Here is a 23518-nt window from a genome sequence, read left to right as displayed (position 1 = left end):
CGGGTATTATCAGAGCCATGCTGGTAGCAGTGTTTTACCAGAGACATGGTGGTGGCATTCCCTCAGGCATTACCAGAGCCATGGAGGTGGTGTTACCTCAGGCATTACCAGAGCCACGGCAGCGGCATTCCCTCAAGTATTACCGCAGCCATGGCGGCGTTCCCTCAGATATTACCACAGCCACAGCAGCGGCATTCCCACGGCCGTTCCCACAGCCATGGCGGCGGCAGCGCCACCCCCAGCAATCCTCCCCCCTGCCCGGCCGGCCCCGTTAGTACGATGCAGACAGCCCAAAGCACTCCTGCGAGCCCCGGACCCCCGCTGAGCCCCGGGTAGGGACGGGCGGCCCCCACGGCGCACCGCCCGGAGGGCTGCCAGCCAGCGCGGACTTTGCAGACGCTCCCTAGCGCCCGCCTCGCCGGCCGGGGAAGGAAGCGACGCTCCCTAAGCCCTGCCCGCGGGGGGCGGGGGGGGGCCCGCTCAGGTAAACACCCAAGATGGCGGCGGCGGCGGCGGGAGGCGGCGGCGGCGGGCGGCCGGGCCTGGCGGAGCTGCCCGGGGAGCTGCTGGAGCTGATCCTGTGCTGCGGGGTGCTGGGCGCCGCCGACATCGGGCGGGTGGCCTGCACCTGCCGCCGCCTGCGGGACGCCTGCCAGCCCCGCGGCAAGGTGTGGCGGGAGTGCTTCCGCCTCAGGTGGGCAGCGCCGGGGGGCGGGGGGGGGCAGGAGGAAGAGGAGGAGGAAGAGGAAGAAGAGGAGGAGGAAGAGGAGGGGAAGGGGGAGGAGGAAGGAGAGGAGGAGGAATGGGAGGAAGTAGAACAGGAGGAATGGGAGGAAGTAGAACAGGAGGAATGGGAGGAAGTAGAACAGGAGGAATGGGAGGAAGTAGAACAGGAGGAGGAGGAGGAAGAGTAGGAGGTAGAAGAGGAGGAGGAGGAGGAAGAAGAGGAGCAGGCAGAAGAAGAGGAAAAAGAGGAGAAAGGGGAGGAGGAATAACAGGAGAAGGAGGTAGAGGAATGGGAATAGGTGGAAGAGGAATAGGAGGAAGAGATGGAAGAGGACGAAGAGGAAAAAGAGGAAGAGGAGGAGAAGAGGAGGAGGAATACGACAAGAGGAGGATGAGGAGGGATAGGAAGAAGTAGAAGAGGAGGAAGAAGAGGAGAAAGGAGGAATAGGAGGAAGAAGAAAAAGGAGGAGGGATAGGAGGAGGAGGAGGAAGAAGAAGAAGAGAAGATAAAAGAGGTGGAGGAGGAGGAGGAAGAAGTGGAGGTGGAAGAGGAGGAAGAAGAGGAGAAAGGAGGAATAGGAGGAAAAAGAAAAAGGAGGAGGGATAGGAGGAATAGGAGGAGGAAGAAGAAGAGAAGATAAAAGAGGTGGAGGAGGAGGAAGAAGGGAGGGGGACGGGGTACATGCACTGTGGATGTCTGCTGGCCTCCCGGTCCCACTGAGGTGTGCTCTCCTTGCTTGCAGCCACCCCAGCAGCTGCGGAGGCTTGTCCTGTCCCAGGACGAGGCTTTGGGTTGACGTTTGCTGCTTGGGGTTTCATTGAGCCCTGCGGTGGTCACAGTGTGCCTTGCAGGGGCACAGCCCTGCCGAAACCCCTGGAGCTGTTGAATTGGCCGCATTGCATACTTCCGTGGCTGTAGGAACACCACACGTTCACTGGGGCCACCAGCCTGTCTAGAGCAGGGCATGCTCGTCTGCTGCCTGGTTTTGTCTGTGTTTTGGCACGGGAAGAGCAGCAGTATGCCTTTCTGTAGTAGCCACTTGGCTTCGAGAATTCAGCAGAGTTAAACGAGGGGGTTATTCCCTCTCCTCCCTTGAAAAAAGGCTGCCTGACAATTACAGCCTCCCCTGTTCAGCAAGCTAGAGCTTGGGATGGCTGGCCAAGTATTTTCACCAGTTCAGCGGTTCTAATTTCTGAAGCGAACCTGAACTTTTACAAATGCCTCAGATCCGACAGCTGAAATTGAGTGTGGTGGGTGATTAGCACACGCTGCAGTCCTCCTCTGTCTTTGATAATAGAGCTTTTGGCAGGAGCGTGCATGTTGACCTCGTCGTCCTGGCGGGATTCCATCTTGCGTAATTACGTTTTATTTTCTGAAAATCATCAGTGTAATTTCAACCCAAGAAATTATTGTTTCTCCTACTGAAATAAATGATTGTAACTGTTATTACGACGTGGCTGCATTTCAGCGATAGATGAACGGCCGGGGATCCATCAGGAGAAAGGTTACTGTGTGATGTGAAGCTATTTGGTTAGTCTTTGACTTTATTGTGTAACTGCAATGGCAGTGTAGTTTTATTTTTAACAGGTAGTAAAATATCTTCAGGGCATGGATGGACAGAACAGTGCCTTTTGGTCTGATGCTAAAAATTATTATACGGAAGTAGTGATGTAAATATTTGGAGGTAAATATGCAGCTAGGGATATAAGAATTATTATGTGTATATATATATTATTTTCTCTATAAATATATATATATATACACACATAAATTACTATTTGTATATATTTATATAAATAACCTGAAAAGAACCTAAGGCAATTCATGTAGTTGAAGAAAGATAATACTGTGAAAAACGATGCTAACCAGTAGAATTTCAAAATGTGGAAAAAAAAAAAAAAGCCCCCCTGCAAATTACAAGAGGCCTTTCTCTTATCTTTCTGTCCCATGCTGTCCAAAATATTTCCACCTGTACTCGTTCTGCGTCACATTCATACCCAAGTGGTCTTTCTGCCTTCAGAAGAGTCATGGGTATAGCTGCACTGGCATGTATTTTATTGCGTAGGGCTGTGTTAGAGCAGCACGTGCCCACTTCATTAGAAAAGGTGCTGTCGGGGGTAATAGTCCCCAAAACATTGCCTTTAAGTTAGGCTTTCTGTTCACATACCTTGAAATGCTTCTTATTAAACTATAAATTGTATGTTAGCTTTTAGACTTGGTAAAGCAGATCCATCTTTCTTTTACAATAAAGGGGTTTGGTTTGGGGTTTGTTTTTTAATATTTCTTATATTAAAAATGAACTGCAAAGTCATCTAGCTGTCACGATTTGACTTCAGAACTCTGTTTCCCTCCAGCAGATGCTGCCACCAGCAAGGGTAGTAGAGGAAGCTCCGGTTTGTGCGTCCTTTTAATTAGACCCACAAGGGTAGGAGGAAGAACAAAAGACAATGAATTATGATTGTTAGTTGACAAGTTAGCTTGAACATGGTACATCTTCAGAATGGCAAACTTTTTTATTATAAAACTCTGTTTTACTGATGTGATACCTGTGTTTATCTTGGAAAGCTCTAGAGGAAATCTCAGAAGTGTTCAGCACGTATAGATATTGAAATACCTGGAGTATGAACCTTTTGAAGGTTTCCTGTTAACATTTGCTGTTGACAGGCCACAGGAGAGCTTAATTTTAAAATAACCAGTCATACTGAGTTGAAATCAGTTGGATTTATGCTTTGATGCCCGAGTCAATCACTGGGTTAATTTGTACGATTACATCTGAGGTTGTATTGTCTCTTGTCAGTGGCTAGGCTCCTCAAGCCATGTGGTTACAAGTTTTTACAGTTCTGGAGATCCTCAGTGATGTTGAAATACTGATGAACCTGTTCGCTTCTGTCTTGTTGTGTAGGTGGCCATCGCTGCTGAAATACTACAGCCACACAGACGGTGTTAGCTGGCTTGAAGAATACAAAGCACGGCACAATGCTGGACTAGAAGCCCAGAGAATTGTAGCTTCGTTCTCCAAAAGGTTCTTTTCAGAACACGTAAGTCATCCCTGTATATGTTCAATAGCCTAGTTATTTCGTTAGTACTTTCTAGTAGTTTCCTGTCTCTCCCTACCTATTTTTCAGCTGTGCAGTCAGAAAATTCCTATTGCCTCACTTTATGTGAGAATGCTAGACTGCCAGCCAAAATGAGAGAGATGGTCCAAAATCCAAAGGTACAAACTGCACAGAGTCCAGGGCACATTCTGCAGACCACATATGGCTGTTGCTGAGAGTCTCATTGCGTCTTTATGAGCTCTTTGCTCATCGCTGCATGTTCAGACCTGGCTCTGGGAGCTCAGCAACTTCTGAAGGACCGGTAGTTTCTCTGCACATACCGCAGCCTATCAATTTATCTCCCTGCAGGCCTTGTGCAAGGATATGCTCCTCTGAGAGTTGTCAGGAGTAATTTGAAAGCAGGACTGAGGTGCAATAGGTTCACTGAATTGGAAAGTATATTATTCAAACTCTAACCATGACACCACACTTATGTGTCTTGTGTAAAAAGTGAAAATTTAGTCTCTTTGAAAAACTTACTTGAGCAGGGAACATCGGTTTCATTGTCTGTTTGCTCAGTTGGTGGCTGTGGGTTTTGGCTACCTGTAAGGTTTGGGTCAACCTGAAATTTTGTGAAATAGACTTAAAAGCTGCCCGTAACTAAAGCTGAATTAGAAAGTTCATGCTAGAGCCAGTAAATGGCCGCTCCTCTCTAGCTCCTTTGCAAATACATTGTGGTTCAGTGTAGAAATCCCCTAAGGCATGGGAGACGCATGTTGAAGTCTTCTGTCTGATTTTATGCAAATGTTGGCAACCAGGTTTTTATCCCCAGAGAGAAAGGCCATGAGACCAGTAGAGTATTAGGAGATGCATATGTCTTAGCTCTTCTTTTTGACCTGTTCCACTGTAGTTGCAGCAGCTAGACATTTTACTGTGGAGGAATGTGTGTCAAGGCATTAAACGAGTGCAGAGGCTCCTGGCTTTGTACCATTTCAATCATGTATGCAAGGACTATTGAGAGGCCATTACTCAGCAATACCCAAATTCCTAAAAATTAGGACTGCCTCCTGTGGGGCTAGAAACTGCAGCTTGATTCCCTGCTTAGAATTGCAGGGAGGAGACTTTCAACCCAATTCTGCTAGATCCAGTGGAGTGCCGACTAAGATACAGTATAATAGGAATCACATTTTTTTTCCTTACTGTTTGTTCATCTCCTATAGTGAAAAGCTTGAAAGCAAAGAGATTTTTTTACAGTTCAACCAGAGTTTAAAAAGAATTCCAAACTTTGCAAGAAAATGACTGTTCTGAATATAGACACACAAGTGATTGTTTCAAATAATTTTTAGATCAACAACCTGATAGCTCCAGGTTAGCCCTTGTCAATATTGCTTAAACAGATGAGGATTGAGGCTGAGATGAAAGGTCCTGCTCCTTCGTTCCTTCCTCCAGGAGCAATCTGCTACACTAGGGAGGGTATGAAGAGGTTTAGTCAGCCACAGGCAAAAGCTAAATCCACCTTAAAGCTGCTTTCAGCTTGGGCCCAGCCTGCATATGATCCGATATGCTTGGGCTGGTCCGTACACCTCTGCAGGGAGCCCCAAATGCTGTAGTAGTTATCTCAGATTACTGTAGGGTTTTGAGACTTTCTATGAAATCACATTCTTTAGGAAAGAATCTCTTGTGCTGTGCCTAATTCAGTGTCTGATTTGATAGGTCCCCTGTGATGGATTCAGTGACATTGAGACTCTTGGATGCCCAAGTCACTTTTTTGAGGATGAGCTGATGTGTATCCTTAACATGGAAGGAAGGTAAGAAAGAGTGAGAGGGATCAGAAGTGGAAGAGATTTTCTCCTTTCACTGGCTAGAGGCAGGTGGTACTGTGGTGGGTGCCTGATGTCAGCTTCTGTCCTTTTGTCATCCCAAAAACCAACATCCCCAGCCTTACTGAGGCTGGAAGTATTGCTGTGTGTGGAATTGCAGAACACGTTTAATACTCCCAGAAGAACCTGTGTAAACCGTTCCACAAGAAGGAGGTCCTCTGGCTTTGTGTTGCTGTTTGTTGCTTGCTTGTTTCCTTTCAAGTTCACGACAGTTCTCTCAGTTTGCGTACTTTCCTCTCTGCAGTAGTTTTGACTTAAGGATTTCTCATGTTCTTTTTATTTGTTTCTATTTGAACCTGGATCAGTTTGCTGAACTGATTTGCAGGATGGGCCTACAACACAGGAGGGAACAGCAGTGCTTGAGTGTGGATTGCCACCATAAAACCCTCCCCACACCATGAAACCACAAAACCACAGCCTTTTTTTTTTTAATCTCTTCTGTTGCCTTTCTTAGCTGTAGTAGATAGGTACGTTTTTTGTCCCCAAGTAAACAACTGAGTTTAATTGAACCACTGCAAAATTTGCAGGTGAAATGCTAAGTGGGTTAATAAAACTTTTGGTTCACGTCTGCCTGGGTGTTCTCATTACCATGGTTAACACTGAGCAAGATGAATAGTTCACTGGCTTGCGTGAACGTTTTTCTGTTGGTACGATATAAACAATGCTGTTTTTGCTGTGATACAAAGCAGCAATACATTTGTCTTAATGGGGTCTAATAGCCTTGATTAAAGGGACTGTTAGTAGAGCTTGGAAAAACATAACTGGAATGACAATCATCTCATTTTTGCTTTTTCACATCCATTTTATTACCTTTTCTATTTGAACCGGGACTAAACATCTCTCATTTGACAACTGGTTAAAAAGCTTTTGAGCCTTCCCACTGGCCAAATGCCTCCCAATAAAGCAGAATTGATGCTAATTACACCCTGATTAAGCTGTAGTCTTAGCTATTCAGGAGCATTAGGCTAAATCATTTCCCTGGAAGATATCCCAATAAAGCAGTTGTCCCTATTGAGCATCCCAATTTATTGGAAGAGGATGAAGTGTTATGAGGTTTGATTGTTCTCCTGTTCGGTAGGATGGAGAAGACTGATTTGACCTGCAATCTGGAGGGAGAGAAAAGGCAAGCGGGAAAAAGGTTGTTTTTTTTTTTATGAAGAAAGGAGCTGGACTTGTTTTAAAAATGTGGAAAGGACAGAGCCAGGATATCAGCAGAATCCTCTCTTGCGTTTGCGTGTGTTTGTTTTTATTTTTTGGTTTTTGTTTTTGGGGGGTGCCATTCCTAACTATTTGGTGTAGAAGTGTGTGCTGAAGCAATGGGTAACCCGTTGCTGAAGGCCAGGGCTTGCTCAGATGCTTGTGATTTGAATGCCTCTACATTGGGCTGTCATATTTCCAGTGACCTCTTCAAGCCAGCTCTCTGCTTCTCTTTGGGCACTCTGCCTTCACTTCTTAATATAGAAAGTGAAGGGATTTTACTACGAAAACTGTAAGGTTTTGGATTGCGTGATCTATAGGCCAACTGTTGGTCCCTTCCAGCCTTTTTTGAGTAAAAAAGACATTTTTCTCTGGCAGGTTTTTTTTTTTTCTGAATATTATTGGACATACGTTCACATCTCTCATCATTATTTTTTTCTATTGGTGAGAGGATGTTTTAATATTCTGGAGGGACACAGAGTCAGAGGATGTTTTATGAATAAAATATAGTATTTCATTCAGATATTCCCGAGCTACTTTAAGCAGGATCTGTGTTGTTTCCTGTGATACAGTATTTTCACAAAATGCTATCTTAGTGACAGGATAAAAACTGGAGATGATAGGACCAATATTTTGTAAGCGTCGCAAGTTGTGTTTCTTTTGATAATGAATTTGCTCTTAATATTTACCTCTTTGGTGACTGTGGTGTCATCGGCCTCGTTCAGAAAAGCAACGTCTAAAATGTAGATGGCTTCACTGGAAAAGTTAAATGCAATGTTCACCCCTGAAGTGCTTGTTTAGGGCAATACAATTTTTTGTATTTAATTGTGCAGGAAAGGCCTCACCTGGAAGTACTATGCAAAGAAAATTCTCTACTTCCTACGGCAACAGAATATATTAAAAAATTTGAAGGAGTATCTTCAACGCCCCACTGATCAGCAGTCATTTTTAGAGGGTAAGTCCTTGGCAGAAGTCTGATGCAGAGCACTTAATGACAGCTTTCAATCATTGTTGCTTTACTTGGAGAGAAGCTTCCTTGCTTACATATCAACTAGCCCTTGGACAGCGACTCAGAATTAAATTTGGATTTTTGTTGTACCCGCAATCCTTAAAAAATTACGGTAATTGCATAGCATTACATCAAAAAATCAGCATTCCACTGGCTTCCTTCTGTGCTGTATGCTCAGATAGTTCTGCATGGACAGGTAAACAGAGAAGCAATGGAAAAAAGTTAAAATACTTGGATTTGAACAGTGCAGTGAAGAGATCAGCAGTAGCTCAGCATCCTAACCAGCTGACATAGCAGAAGCATTTTAACTGTGGCCTAGGGGCTGAACAGGGCTTATCAGACCAAGTGATCTGATTTCAAGTCAGCTCCCTGCCATCTCCTTTCCCCAGAAAGGGGAAAAACCTGTCTCCTTTCTCCTTGGACAAGAGCAAGGAGCATGCTGCAGGCAGGGTGAATCAGTGCAGGTGAATTGATTGCAGGTGAATGTAGTTGATTCCAAAGGATGGGCAATATGGAGGCTTTGGAAAGAGCACAGTTGACAGGATGACAAGGAGGATGTTCTGAGAAAGGGCTATTTTTTTTCCTGCGAAAGTTTGACAGGAGAGGATTGGGCGGAAGAAAAATGAAAATCTGTTATAGTGTGTTTCTGACAGGAAGATGGAGAGCAGGCATGGAAGGATGAATGTAGCAGAAGAGGGAGCGTTGAGCAAGAATGATGGCGATTGAGGATGTGGCAGGAAGAAATCAGAACTGACGCAGAAGTGAAGTTGAGGTTGTTTGAGGCTCTGAACAAGAAACATGAGCTGGGAGGATGCCAGGAGATGCAGTGCGACAGGAGTTGGCTGGTTAAGTAAGACTTGTCCAGCAGCATACTTGCTCAATGTACAAATCTATTGCTTTCCCTTTCAGGAAGGTGGGATGGGGAATACAGAGTCTAAGTGGCATTTATCATTGTCAGCTTATTCTCTGCATTTTGTGGTAAATCCAATATACAAATGAGAATTTTGAGAAGAAAGCTATTGTGTTTTGCTGCAATTGCTTGCTCTATGCCATAGATTTAGAATTTAGAGTAGACAAAAATAAGCAAAAAAAAAAAAAAAAGAAAACAAAAAAACAACTGAAGTCCTGTTTCTTATGTAGCTTGTTTTTTCCAGGTGCTGTTTTAATTGACCAATATTGTAACCCACTCTCAGACATCTGTTTAAAAGGTGTCCAGGCACAGGTGGATGATATCACAGATAAAGTGCGCAAAGTCCTTCGGACAAAAAATCCAAGGCACCCCAGCTTGGCTTCCAAGGCAGGTACTGTATAGAAGCATACACTTTACTGCACACCATTTCTGCTGGTCTCAATAGAGGCAGATAAGGTGAAACAGCTGTTGAATTATTGCAGCTTAAAGCATTATTGTCCTTCATCCCATTGAAGCATGTTCTGACATTTGCTTAAACCATCATTCAGGCAGCAGCAGCTGTTTGTTCAGCCGCAGAAGCTCAATAGCCCAAGGTTGTCCATCTGATGCTGTCTAGGCAAAAAGGATTGGTTTGTGGTGGTGGTTTTGTTTTTTTTCATTTGTCCCTGAAGTCTTAAGCAGTCCTGATACGTATAGCAGAGCCGTGGGACAGCTCCTTTCCTCAGCAAGTCTTGGGAAGTCAGCAGCAATAGAAAAGGTATATGCTTTAACATCTCCAAAGGTCAGGCAGCATCTTGCTTCTTGTGTTTTATAAGCATTAGTCTCATCTTTGCTGCTTTTCAAAGAGGGAATGACTGGTCTGTCTGTGTCTGTATATCTGGAGTGGTCAAACTGGGACTCGAGCAGTGAAAACACACTTCCCATGCCTGGCCAGTGAGACTGTCCAGCCACAGCGCTGTGCTGGCACAGGGTGGTCAGGGTCAGCTCCTGCAGCTGCAGGAGGAAGCAAGGCAGCACTGATGCACAGCTGAGGTGCGTGGCAATCCGCTGAGCCAGGCCACACTGTGAGCGGAGTGCTAGGGCTGTGTGCTCCAGCCAATCTCTTGACTATTTGAATCTAGATGTCTTTTATGTTCTTTGTACATAAAGGAATTTTGCTATGAGGTTCAGTGCACGAAGGTTAAGTATGTTTGTCTTCTCTGTCTTTATTGCTCTTTGTGTGTTTTCAGGAGAGGTCCTGATTCCAGAAGTGGAACTTCAGCGGCAGGTACTTGATGCTATGAACTGTGTCCTGTATGAGCAGTTAAAATACAAAGGAAATGAGCTGGATTACTATAATTCCCTGAATTCATACATTCACCAGGTACGTGCGCGTTAGGCAAAACCTCAGAGGCTGCAAGGCTTGAAACGCTATTTGTGGTGTTTCTTATGACAAAATGTAGTCAAAAAAAAATCTGTCTCTGAAGAGTAATTTCCTGTAAATTTCCTGTCATCTTTTAGTGCATATTCGGTTAAGTTGGTGTGTTTTCATCTGTGAATTAAAACCTTGGAGTTTTTCTGTTGTTTTTTTCTTAATATCCCTCACTTTTTTATCCCTCAGGTTTTGATCCGCAGGACGGGAATTCCCATCAGTTTGTCTGTGCTTTATTTAACAATTGCCAGGCAGCTGGGAGTCAAACTTGAGCCAGTCAACTTCCCTAGTCATTTTCTGCTGCGATGGTGTCAAGGAAAAGAAGGGTAAGTGATCTGCTGCATTTTGAAATTTTATCTTTTTTTTTTTTTATAAAAGCCACAAAGAATTTACAGCTCCAGACCTACACCAGAATGTTCAATTATTTTCCATCCATAATTATAAGGAGAAGATCGGCCCTCTAAAGAAATTTTCCCAGGACTCAGTTCTTCTGTTAGTGAAAGGTAACAGATTTCCTGAGTGTGAAATAATAGTAAGTATGAGGTGATTGTTCTCCTGTTTAATAAGATTAGGAAAAAAAAAAAAAGGAAAAAAGGTGCTGATTTCACTTAACCTTTCACACAGAACAGCTTCTAGAGGCCATTGCGGTTGTACTGTGCACTCATTCAATTCTCTGAGTCAGTGCAGGACACATCTTTGACCAGATCGTGATCAATTTACAGAAATGTATATTTTGTGAATGACATCAGCAGTCCAATTCAGAGCCATGTTTTTGTCTATATATACCCCTTCTGGCAGTAGGCTTCAGATGCCATATGTGTGGGCTCTGTTACACTTCACAGTGCAGCATCATCATGTAATCTAGCAATAAATACAGCAAACCTGAAAATATGTGAAGGAAAGAACTGGCACGATGGAGTGAAAATGAGAGAGAAGGTAGCAGGTGATCTCTTTATACGAGGGAGGGAGCTGAGGTATGAATGACACGTTTTTAGAAACAAGCTTGAAAGTGCTAGGAGAACAGAAAAAGGTAATCCTGCTTCACCACAAGGCCCATCATCACAGCTTAGTTTCCTTGATGTCTTATTAGAAGCACAGATATTTTTGACTACACTTACATTGACGCCTTTGGGAAGGGGAAGCAGCTGACCGTGAAGGAGTGCGAGTACCTTATAGGCCACCATGTGACGGAGGAGTTCTATGGGGTGGTGACTTTGAAGGAGGTCTTGCAGCGCATGGTGGGAAACCTCTTAAACCTGGGCAAGCGGTGAGTTGTAACTGAAGTTATATGGCCTGTAAGGGCTGTGGGGGAAAAAAAGGGCCCACGGTGTGCTGTCTGCCTGTCCAATACTGCCTCTTCGCAGTACTTGAGCGAGTGCTTTAGAGGTGTCACACCAGGCAGTCTTGAAAACTCTATATGTCACATTGCAGTGTCTAGTTTTTTGATCACATGCAGCAGTATTGCATGGAAGCAAGAATAGATCATTTTCACTTGAGAGCTGTTTTGTTTTGTTTTTTTTACTATGCGAAAAGCAGATAGGAACTGTTCCCTTGAGAGGAGAGACCTTTGTTATTACCAGGTAGGCGTAAGCCATAGGCTTAAATGGGTAAACGGTGCTGTTGGATTGTTGACAATCTGCTTTTGTTTTCAAATGCCCTGCTAATCACTTTCCCAAGTAGCAACAGACAGAAATCAGAGAGTAAAAGGATCGCTTTAGGTTTAATTAAGCAAGGGGAACAAAAGTAAATTTCAAAAGGAAGTGACTCTGAGAGTGAATTCTCTGAGTACGGTCGTTTGACCAAGTAGAATACCGGTGAAGTGGGAGGGTAGAGGCCGGTTTTCAATTGTGTAGCGTTTTTCCTTTCCAGCAGGCTGTTGGATGCGATGAGTGACTCCAGGGCTGACTGCCACTTACATTGAGTGAGCGTGCCTGTACCTGTAGCATCGCTTTTGGTGGCTATCCCTGTACACCGGAGTATTAGGGATAGGAATTGAAGAGCTAGCCTTACAATTGAGTTTCTTTTTTGCTGGCAGAGAAAGCACTGATCAGTCTTACCAACTCTTGAGAGACTCCTTGGATCTGTACCTGGCCATGTATCCGGACAATGTGCAGCATCTAATGCTCCAGGCTAGGTTATACTTCCACCTGGGAATCTGGCCAGAAAAGGTACCTCGCCACTCGGTCATATGTTTTCTGATAGGCTAAGCATTATTAACACTAGTCTATTGATTTTTGGACTACATCAACTTGCATTACAGTCTGCCACAAGTTGTTTCTGTAATAAACACAATTGAACGAGTTATCACATTTCGGAGAATCAATTTCTACTACGTGCAGCAAGGAAAGAGGATGACTCTTGCTTGCTCTAGGGGAAACTCGTGAGCAGCCTCAAGTCTGAGTCATAATTTATGATTTACAGCCCCAGTCTGACAATTTGTCTTAAAACCAATACGGTGGACTTGTAGCTAGCTGTAAGGTGTAAGAGGTAAGGACTTGGTATGCCTAGATTGTGGTGGTGGTGATAGAAGTCTTGCTGGAGTCACAGGAAAGGAGCGATTACCTTATCAGGAAACTTGTAGGAAATTATCTTTTGCAAACAACAAAGCTGTTCTCTGAAACTTTAGGTACACAATCAGTGGCTCTTGTGAAAAAGAACTTAAAAAAGAATCCCAAGGACAGGGCTGTGAACATCACCTTCAGCCTTGAAGAATCCTGTGAGCGTGGGAAGGACAGTACAGAGACCTGCAAGTTGTCCAAGTCATCTGTGTCCTTTACCGAAACTGGGGAAGGCACAGGGAGAAAGCATGTAACTCAATAAACAAACGAAGTATTTCTTTAGCACGTCACTACAGCACAGAGAGGTTCCTTTGTCAAAACTGCCTGTGCTTTAGTGGAATTCACTCCCTTGGGCACTGCCTGTGCCATACCCAAACGTTAGGTTTGGGTGAGGAGGCAGAAGGATTGGCTGGACAGCTGAGCAGAAGGCAAAGTTCTTCCCACTAAATTAACTGGAACATGTGACTGCTGGAGAAGGTGCCTTCCTTTTGAAGAACAAATGGTGCTAAGTTCCCTGTTCCTTTCTTAGGGCAGCAAGTTTTAGGGTTGTCACGGACAAAGCAGCCCAAAGTAAGAAATTCGTGAGGGGGGACCCACTGAGTTGAAATGATGAGTGTACATAAATAGAGGAGAGCTAAATGAAATACTGAAAGATTTCCCCTTTCTGGCACGCAGCTTTGTGTTCACGAAGCATGTGGGCTTTACGTACTTGCATTTTGCTGCCCCTCGGGACAGATAATGCCCCCTGTGGCTGACTCTTGCATGTAGTTCTCTGCGCCGCTTTGTCAGACACAATGAAAATGCACAGCTCCAGACTTCTCCTTTGGCATCCTCACATGCATCCAGTCCTTCCAGGCTATTGTACAGGATTATAGTTAGCCAGGGAATCCTGTATGCCTGACAGAACAGAACATACCAGATTTCATAGAGGTCTGCCAAACTTACGGAAAGTGGCACAAAATCTTAAAACTCAAGCAAAGCTGTCCAGAATGTTGTCCTAAATGTTTGCAAATAACAGTAAATGAAGTTGCCAAGAATCTCTGGCAGCTATGGTCACTGTGCTAGGCCTTCCCCTTTCTGTAGGATTTTTCAGTTTTCACACCCTTCTTAAGGCAGTAAGATGCCTGCCAGAAATTTAAAGTGCTGAGAAGCCTGAGCTGTATTTCTTCTGGTTTTTTTTTTTGAGTTTATTTTTTTCAGTGCTTGACTGATGTTCATCCTGAGTAGCCTGAGGTCTCCTCTTCTGCCCCGCCCTAAATTCAGGTTCACCAAAACTTCCAGCATGTGATCAAGGAGACAATCCTTGATCTCTTGCCAGCTGCTGAGCAGTGTCAGATTTTGGAAGTGCGGCAGCACTTGAGGTGTTTGATGTTGGGATGGTTGTGTCTGCCTTTTCCAAATCTGGTTAGACAACATTTTTTGTTAAGAACAAGGTGCAAGAAGGTAAAAACTTGCATTGCCTGCCTGTAACAAAGCTAGTGGCAGCTGTTCTGTCCTGATGCTCCGATGGCGTGCCAGAGGGTGTTGGTAGGCTGGTACTTTGGATCTACAGAGTCTGCTACTTTGGGAACACTTTTGAAGTCAGTGCCCTTTAGTTATACTGAGTCAAGCAGGTTCTCTGTCTCCTGTTCACTGTTTCATGGTACAGCATCGTACAGGTTATTTGCATTTCCGTCTGTGCTGAGGAACTTTTTAAAGCTAAAATGTTTGTTCTTGAGTACAGCAGAAGTCATCTGAAATCACTTCACAGCAGGGGTTCAGCAGACTTGCTTCGGAATTCTTCTAACATCTCAGAAACCTTGAAGCAGCATCTTTGATGCCCTGTAGCTGAAACATGTGATGCCGTTAGCTGGTATGACTTAGTTTTAGGGAGTTACTTTGTTCAGCAGTGCCCTTCCTTGGAAGTAGGGAGCTTTACAAATAGAGGAGAGCAATGTTTGCAATTTCTACACGATAAGCAAGTGTCAACTCCTTGAAACTGTGTAGTTAGAGCAAAGGTTCTCAGTTCTGTGCGGAAACTTTGTGTGGCAGACCTTTAGGCCTGGGCACTTAGACCCAGCTAATATGGCAAGTCTATCTGTTTGTGTTTGACTGCTGCAGAGGCTTGTTCTGAATCTGTCATCTTGTTTTGCTTGCTGAAGGTTCTGGACATCTTGCAGCATATTCAGGCCTTGGATCCATCCCAGCACGGGGCTGTCGGGTACTTAGTTCAGCATACCCTAGAGCATATTGAGCGCCGGAAGGAGGAGGTGGGACCCGAGGTGAAGCACCGCTCGGACGAGAAACACAAAGAGGTCTGCTTTTCCATTGGGCTGATTATGAAACACAAGAGGTGAGCTCTTCAAAACCTTCCCTGCGCTAGCAGGAGGCTGTGCTGTAATGACGAGTGCAGAAGTGTTTGTTCTGGCAGTAATGAGACGGGGTTTTATCTGCCAAGGAGGTACCTGGAACAGAAAATGTCAGGCACATGCATCTATGCTGCATACCTCTTAAAAAAATGGGAGCAGCTCTGTCTCTCCTTTGAGAGAGCAAGCGTTTTGCTGCTGTTTGTTTGCAGAGAGGTTTGTGAGGTGCCTCCTGTGAGTCATCATGTATCACAGATAAAATTTCCACAGTCCAGAGCTCTCGAAGAAACATTTGTAATCGGTTAATGAGGGACTGTGGAACAGAACTGGTTTCAGAAGAGATGAGATTCCAAAGACAGCTTATGAATCTTACCCTGCACTGCTATTACTGCCTCTTCCTGCATTGCGCAGAGGCTTTGTGTGCCTGTCTGTACAGCCCTGCCAGAACGACGTGCTGGCACCGTGTGGCTTCGGCCATTCCTCCAAACAACTCAACGAGACATCTGAAGCATATTTTAAAAGAGTGTCAGCAGTGTCAGTTATGATACCTCACAATTAATCTCATAAATACTCTGAAAATAATGCTGGCTTTGTTTCTGAGAGTTAGCATTGGGATTACAGTGTCTGTGTGATGGGAACAGAAGTAATTGCACAGCACGGTAGAGTGGTTGATTCCCCTCCCTGTTTCTTGTTTCCTGTTCTCCCAGTTTCTGACGTCCCAGTCTCTTCCCCGCTCTCATTTCTTGTTCAAATTTGGCTTTCCTTTGTCCTCAGCTGCTTGTTCCTGTCTGTTTACCCATTCACTCCTAGTCATTTCCCACCCACCTCAGAACACAAACGCGTACGCTCACAAGTTTTTTGTAATGATGTTCTTCTCTTCTCCTCTCCTCCTTGTGCCTTCTCACAGGAGGCTTCTGTTCTGTTTGTGCTATATTAGCTTTGACGAAAAGAGCTGGCTCTGGAGTTTTCATAGTCTATTCTTTTTAATTAGATATGGCTACAACTGCGTCATTTATGGCTGGGATCCCGCCTGCATGATGGGGCATGAATGGATCCGAAATATGAACGTCCACAGCCTTCCGCATGGCCCCCACCAGCCTTTCTACAACGTGCTAGTGGAAGATGGCTCTTGCAGATACGCTGCTCAAGGTGAGCAGGAGTCTCCTCTCTTTGCTCTCTGTTTAAAAGTGCAGTAGGAGAAGGCGATGCTTAAGTGATCAGCTCTTAAGTATGAGGCATAAAGTGTAAGTTAAAGTTGGGGTAGGAAGGAGAATTATCTTGAATTCGGGGACATACTTTGTTTGCTCTCTGTGAAATCAGTCCTGCTAGGAATGAACATTAAGGACCCCTTTGTTACAATCTCCTCTTGCCCTAGAAACAAGTGTGTGTTGGACGTGATTGGTTTTATGGCATAAACCGTGATTACTGCTTTTGAAAGAGCTAATTCAACTTTTTCTGAAGTTTAAAGTTCTGTCAGAAACTCTTGCTTTGTGAAATCATGGTCATGCTTCGGGCAGAACCTCAAAGTAGGGTCTAGTGAGAGAACGCACAAACTTTGTTAGTTAGGGCATGGTTCTGAACACCTTTCACTGAGAGACTTTGTGTGCTAAGAGCCCAGAGAACACGGATAGCGTGGCTTTTGGTGCCATCTCTGGTAAGAATGGGACTAAAACAAACGCCTCTTCGCAAACGCCAAGAGGTGCAGAAATCCGTGTGTTCTTTATACACCGTGCCATGAGCAAAATTCTTATCTCATGGTCAGAATATGACGTTAGGATACAGGTAGAAGTATTGAACTCGGGTTAGAAAAGAAAAAGTTTGTAACTCTGTACATTGTAAGCTGGGTGTTTCTTTGCCTCGTGTTCTTCTCCCTGTGACACAGAGACATCCCATCCAGCTGGCAGGGCAGCTGCACAGCCCCATCATATTTTGTTAAGAGAAGATGCAGAAGCTGCTGAGCAGGAAACTATGGGCAAAATGCGGTTCAGCTCTTGCTAGGGTGTGCTCCCGAGCGTGTTCTGATCCCATACCTATGAGCAAGAGGTGGTTTTACAGGACGGGACACTCCTACCTCTGTAGGCTGAAACACCTTGAGTGCAGGTGTTTCTCACCTTCCTGACAGTCACATTATATTCAGTAGAACAGAAAAAAAGGATGGAGTAGGGACACAGGACATTGCAGCACTACTTTGTGGTTCATATTAGACAGTACTTCACCTCTTAAATAGCTCTAAAAAACAAAAATTATTTTGTGCCATGGATTGATTTTAAAATATGCACCTCAGTGAAAACTAACTTGGTAATTTTCCACAGTGCTTCTGGGGTTGAGTCATCTCATTTCTTTTTCTCTAATTGTTTATAAACAAGTATAATCAGCTCTGATTACAGCTGATTCCTGAGCACTTTGTGTTTTAGCCAGGCTGTAGTTTGAAACTGTCGTCAGTGGTATCCAAGAGTTTTGATACTGCTTGAGAAAACTGGGGGGTTGTCTTTGCTTGCTGAAGTCTTGCTGCCTGTCTGTTGAGTATCCCCTCTAAAATACAACCGAGATCGCTTGGGAAGGGAGTATTTCATAACCTATCAACCTGACATTAAGAAGGGAATGATAATATTTTTTTAACTGAGTCTTAGATAAATCTCTGCTTGTAGATTTAACCAGAAATAACACCAAGCTTATTATAGGTGTGCTCAGTTTGAGTCCTTCCTGTAAATCTGCAGGTTGAGCTCTCGCTAATTCCAAAACACCTGCCTCGTACAGCAGGCTTGGTGTCTACCTGTCTGCGCTTGTCCTCCCTTTGTTTGCTTGCTGGCAGCACGGGCCAGGTACCTGCTGTTCCAAAACTGCTCGTCAGCACGTTTCTCAGGCTCCCCACCTCGGGCCGAATCCGCTTCTCCCGTTCTCCTCCCCCCTGCCAGCTTCTGTTCCGTCACCGTGTTTGTCCGTTTGTACGCAGCTCGCTGCTCGGCCGCGTTTCTGCAGGGCGTATCGCAGTGCAAATCGTTCTCCCTGGCTGTACGGGACGAGAAGGGGCCTCGCAGCCCACGGGACCGCACCAGCCCGCTGAGGTGCAGTAAGCTCTCGTGCTCTTGGCTGCACGCAGGGACATATGGTAGCTCTTACCAAAGTCCAGCTTGCTTCGCAGAGCCTGCATGGATGAATACGGCTCGTATGTGCTCTCTGAAGTGAACTGAATGTGTTTCAGAGGCAGATGGATTATTCCTGAACAATGTTCTCAGCACCCTGATGTGTTGCCCCCCTTGCCTTGCAGATAAGGTACTTTGGGACATAGGCAGTTGTTTGTTTGTTTTGTTTTGTTTTGTTTTTTCCCCTACCTGTGTATCTGGCACTGTGCTGGAAAAAATGACATCATCTGGGGACTGCTGCAGGGCACCTGCACAGGTGATTTATTGCTGGGCTGCCTCCCCGTCACCCTGATTTAAGCAAATAATCAGCGAGCAAACAGGCCCTCAGCTTGGGTCACCGTTGCATTTTAACGCTAGTGCTTTGTTTACCTGTTGTGCTTCATCAGGTTAGCGTTTTTAGTACAAAGGAGGAAATGCGGTGCTCTGGGAAAAAATTAACGTGCTCTTTCTGGGGACTTCTAAATTCGGGAGCCTGGGATTTAGAAAAATGAATTTTGCTGCGTGAGACATGCTTGGAAAGCAGGCTGGTGACTTAACGTGTTGAAACACAGGCGGGTGCCTTAGAGCTGCAAGGCACTCGAGGCTTTTTGATAGGAGAAACTGGTGCCATACATGTTTTTTAGGGTCCTAGTCAGGGTTAGGCTTAGTGTTCCAGTTAGGGTTACGTTTAGGGTAGTTTGGAAAGAGAGAAGACGCAGAGTCCCATTGTGTGTGGGGTTGCGTAAAGGCTCCCCAAGGGAGTTGAGGTGTACCCAAAGGCTTCTGTTGGGAGCACTTTTCGATGGGAGAAACTGGCGCTGTACGTGTTTTTTAGGGTCCTAATTAGGGTTAGGTATATTATTCCGTTCAGGGTTTTTGCCCTGTGAGGCCTCTAGGGCATCCTACAGGAAACTGGGGGTCACCGGGAGGCTTTCCAGGGGAGCTAGAGGGCACTGGGTGGCTCTGGTAGACCTGCAGAGGGCATCCTTGTGCAGTCACCCTCACCTTGGAGCGTTGGGATCTCTCCTGGAAACTGATCTCCCGCGGGACTTGAGGGAGCAGGGCTCAGTGCTGCAGCTTCCCCTTGCGTTTACAAACAAGACCTGCGATCCGCAGCGTCAGAGCAGGTCGGCATCCTGCTGCTCCAGCCTAGCGTCAGACCAGGGGGTCTCAGGCCGAAAATGTTTTTGATGGCACTGGTAAATGGGGTCAGCATCAGCTAGGAGAATAGGTTCTGTAAGTGATCGTACTGGGATATTCTCTGCTTTTTTACCTGGGTTAGGGTTTTTTTTGTTGTTGAAAGCATCAGGAGGTGGCGTTTGCAGAGCTCAGAGACATCAACAGGACTTGAGAGAGGCGCAGGATTTATGGCCCTCTCACAGGCCATTTCGTGGGGGAATAACTGATTGTTTCCTCTCCTAACAGAGAACCTGGAATACAACTCTGAGCCTCGGGAGATTCCTCACCCTGACATCGGCCGCTATTTTTCAGAGTTTACCGGCGTTCACTACCTAGCAAATACCGAGCTAGAAATTCGCTACCCAGAGGATTTGGAGCTGACGCGCGCCACAGCTCGGAAGATCTACAGTTCAGGCAAGGAGTGAGTGCGAAAGGCGTTGTGAGGACAGAAGCAGCCGGAGTGTAGCTTTGCCCTCTTTTGCAAAACTTGCCTGGAAGGCAAGTTTGGTGACAATCCTTTGGCTTCAATGCATTGAAAACTGCATTAAACTTCATAACCGGTGCTATAGCATCTTTCCGTTGCCTGCCTGCCCATTCTGGCCCACAGGGACACGTCAGTAGCTGAGGCCAGGCGTAAGGATCTTGCAGGGACAGTCGTGCTAGGAAGCGCGTTGTCCTACGGAAAGATTTGCCCCTACTGCTCGTTCTGTGATCGTCTTGCCTAGGAGGTTGACGCAGTGAGACCCCTGGTGTGGAATATCGGAAGAAACTCCAACTTGCAGAGAAGTTGCTTGTCCTTGCGATGTTGTGGGGTTTTTGTTTGGTCGGTTTTGTTGTTGGGTTTTTATGTATATCTCATGCAGGTGATAGTTTTTAAAGCCTCTTACGTTTGACTGTGTCTCCTCCGGTCTGAATCTTTGGTCAGATTGTGCTTCACCTCTGTAGTCTGATTGTTCACAGAGCTCCCGTTCCGATTCTGAGCATCCTTACTGACCGGGAAAGAGCCCCTGCAGCGAAAACAGAAGCAGCAGGGCTTCCAGGGTGGCAAGCACCATGGTAACACAGAGGTCCAGCCGGCCACCTCGCAGCTGACACAGACTCTCCTAATGCAGAAGAAGAGCTGCTAGCCCTTCCCTGCGCCTGCCAAGCCCACCCAGCCCATGTTCTCACCTTGTTCTTTGCTCTGTTCACTGTGTGTGTTCTTGTGACCCACGGCACAGCCCTGAGTGCTCCCAGGACGACCCTGAGCCGCTCGGCACTGCTTCGGGGGAGCTCGGAGGTCGCTGCCGAAACGACTGCACGACCCGTGGGGAGCTGCTGGCCACCGCTGCCTCCGGGCTGTAGGTATTTATGCAATACAGTGGGATCGTGACTGGAAACGGGCCAGCCCTGGAGACAGCCCAGCGGTGTGTGGAAGAGAGATGTTAATTCCTGCAGCTCGAGGCCTTTTTCCTTTTTGCCAAAGGAGACCGGATTTTGGCGGGGGGTGGAGCGGGGACACGCACTGCAGTGCCCAGAAGGGAAGAGGCTTAGCAGCTCAGCGCACGTGGATTTCCACACGGCTTAAAGGCCCAAACAGAGTCACTGCAGAGAAGGTTTTCCTCTGCATTCAGGTATTACGGGGTGCGGAATGACCAAGTGTGTGTGCGTATACAGAGCCCGCAGAGCCCTGGTTCCTGAAGCAAAGCCTGCGGGCTGGCTGCAGCAGCGTGCCCTGTCACTGAGCAGTTACAACACCGTCGTTCTGTCAGAGAGTTAGGTGCTGTGCCCTGTTAGGCGGAGGCTCTTAGTCTATTATCGCACTTCAAGTATCACCACATGCAATCCCACACCCCTCCTCCTGAGAGGATGCTTGACCTGCATGCCATCCTACTGAGGTACAGAGCACCGGTTAAAGACGAGAAATAAATACTGACAGCCCAGCACTTTTCCCAGCGGAGCAGCGGTGGTGGTGGTCTGCAGGAATCTCGGTGCTTTAAGAAAAGCATGGCTAGTGCTGAGGAGCGGTGAGGGTGCTGCGCTCCAGGTACCACTGCATCTTTCAGTAAGTGTGTACTGAAATGAATTTGGAGTTGGGGGGAGGAATTTCCTCCGAAGCCGAATGGATCCAAGTGAAAGCAGGGCAGGAAGTCGTCAGGCAATATCTTAAAATCCATCCCTCTTGGTTTTGAGAGTTGGAGTAGATAGACTTTGACCCTCCAACCCTTTCTGAGGGTTGAAAACAGATCCCAAAGCATCCTGACAGGGATGCAAGGTAAGGAATTGGGACTCTTGGGTCATGAGGTCGATGCTGGTGGCTGAGAACAGGAGCAGGGCTGGGGATTCCCTGTTCCCAGCCTCGGCTCTGAGGATGCCCTGGGACAGCGTCCATGTCGGTGCATTTCCTGGGGCTCTGCGCGTCCCTCTGCCAGTCCGGGGGCACCTTGCTCCTCGCAGGCACACCCAGTTACCACGCACCGGGCTCCTAGGACTCTCGGTGTGAATTCTGTCTGAATGCCAAGTAGAACCGTGCCATAAAAAAGCGGCGGTCACCAACACGGAGCTGCCCAAAGCTTCTCTGAAAACTGGTGCTGGTCGTGCTTGTAATCCACATGAAAATGTGCTGTGTGCTTTTAGGCGGGGGTCCCAGAGCGGCCGGCAGAGCCCATTTTACTCAGCCCTCTGGGGCCAGTCTCTGTTTGTACTCCAGAGTGAGCCTGGATGTGCACTGGGAAGCGCTCCTGGCTGCAGCTCCTGCACACATTCCCCAGCCAGAGGCTTCCAGCGGGTTGTTTCTGCGCGGGGTGTGACAGGGGGGCATTCCTGTGCGGCTGGGCACGGACGTGCTGCAAGTGACCGGTGTGTGCCACAGCTGGCGGAGACCTGGGGGCCTGCACCGCACGGGGTCAGGTTTGGGAGCTGGAACAAAACCAAAGGCAGGAGCACGGGAAGGCCCCCCTTTTGCTCCCGGGGGCTGTGGCGTGCCACCCCCTCCTTGTGTTCCTCCTGCAGCCTGGGGGATGGCGGTGTTGCGTGCTGTGGGTTCAGTCCGTAACTGGTCTTAGGGAGGGGGAATTGCCCCGTGAGTATTTGCAGCTTTGGGAGGCATCCGCAGCGGCCGGGATCCCACCATGTGTGTTTGCCTGTGCAGCCGGTGGCTCCCCTGTCCCCCCTCTCCCCTCCTGGCCTTGCAGCAGCCGTTTCCCCAGGAAGACGGGAGAGGATCCCAAAAGTTCCTCCTGTCTGTGAGTAGGGTCTGGGTCCCCACGAGCGATGTACGTGTGCTAGAGATGTGTGTCATGCCTCGCCACCTGGCCTCTGTTGTGTCTGTGCAGAGCTCACTTGGAAAAAGGGATGTTTTGCTTCCAGGAGGAGGTGGAATTACTGCCTGAGCTCGCAGAAAGCCCGGCCTGGTGGGTGTGGGGTGGCACCAGCATCCCCTGGCTCCCCGGGGGCAGGGGCTGCAGCTGATGCCCCTCTTCTCCCTCGCCTTTCTGTGCCACAAGCTGGGGCAGGGCAGGTGCTGTCACCTGAAAACGGCTTTCTGGAGGGTGAAGGAAAAAATAATAGAGGGTGGAGGGGGAAGAGGAGGCAGCAGGGGGGAGGCAGGCAGTGGCAGGAGCTGCCTCATGTGGGAAAAGGAAAAATAACTGCATGGAGAGAGGGGCAGTGGCCGTGGGCTGGGTTAGAGCAGGGCAGGGGTCTTGTGGCTCCCCTGTGTCATGGGGCAGAGCCCCTTGGGCAGGGAGCATGGGCTGGGGGCTGCAGCCTCCTAGAGAGGTCCCTCCTTGTGCTGCTGCCCCGGAGGGAGGCCGGAGAGCTGCATGTCCCTCTGGCAGCGTGGGGCAGGAGAGGGACAGCCAGAGCCTGGAAGCGATGCGGTTCCTTTCCTCTTTGTGCGTGGCTTGAGATAAAATAAAATGAACCATCCCCACTTGGTACCTGCTGCTGGAGTGTGCTGCTTTGCTGCGCCACCCCCTCCTAACCACCCTGCCTCGCTTCTCCGGAGTTTTTCTCTCCCCCTGCACCCATGGGAGGCTGTCGGGGTGCAGCCGTGGGGCCTGGCAGAGGCTGAGGGTGCCAGAAGCACCCCCCCCTGCTCCCTGCTGCCACCCCCTGGCTGGGCTCATGGCCTCCGCCTTCAGCTCTGGGGGAGGATTTCAGCC

General features: G+C 47.2%; 1 protein-coding gene across 1 annotated transcript; it reads left to right on the top strand.

Annotated features, from left to right (window-relative positions):
• Positions 1–466: 466 nt before the first annotated feature.
• Positions 467–23291, top strand: FBXO21 (F-box protein 21). The gene is made up of 12 exons (XM_048063725.2): positions 467–694; positions 3630–3765; positions 5476–5570; positions 7673–7794; positions 9003–9149; positions 9988–10121; positions 10359–10495; positions 11260–11436; positions 12205–12337; positions 14869–15059; positions 16064–16221; positions 19620–23291. Exons 1-12 carry the CDS (start codon positions 498–500, stop codon positions 19796–19798), a joined length of 1806 nt encoding a protein of 601 aa, XP_047919682.2. The 5' UTR covers positions 467–497; the 3' UTR covers positions 19799–23291.
• The last annotated feature ends 227 nt before the right edge of the window (positions 23292–23518 follow it).

Source organism: Anser cygnoides, chromosome 17, assembly GCF_040182565.1.
Source record: "Anser cygnoides isolate HZ-2024a breed goose chromosome 17, Taihu_goose_T2T_genome, whole genome shotgun sequence".
Lineage (NCBI taxonomy): Eukaryota > Metazoa > Chordata > Aves > Anseriformes > Anatidae > Anser > Anser cygnoides.
Note: the sequence above shows the minus strand (reverse complement) of the source record. Positions and strands in the feature narration are given on the sequence as shown.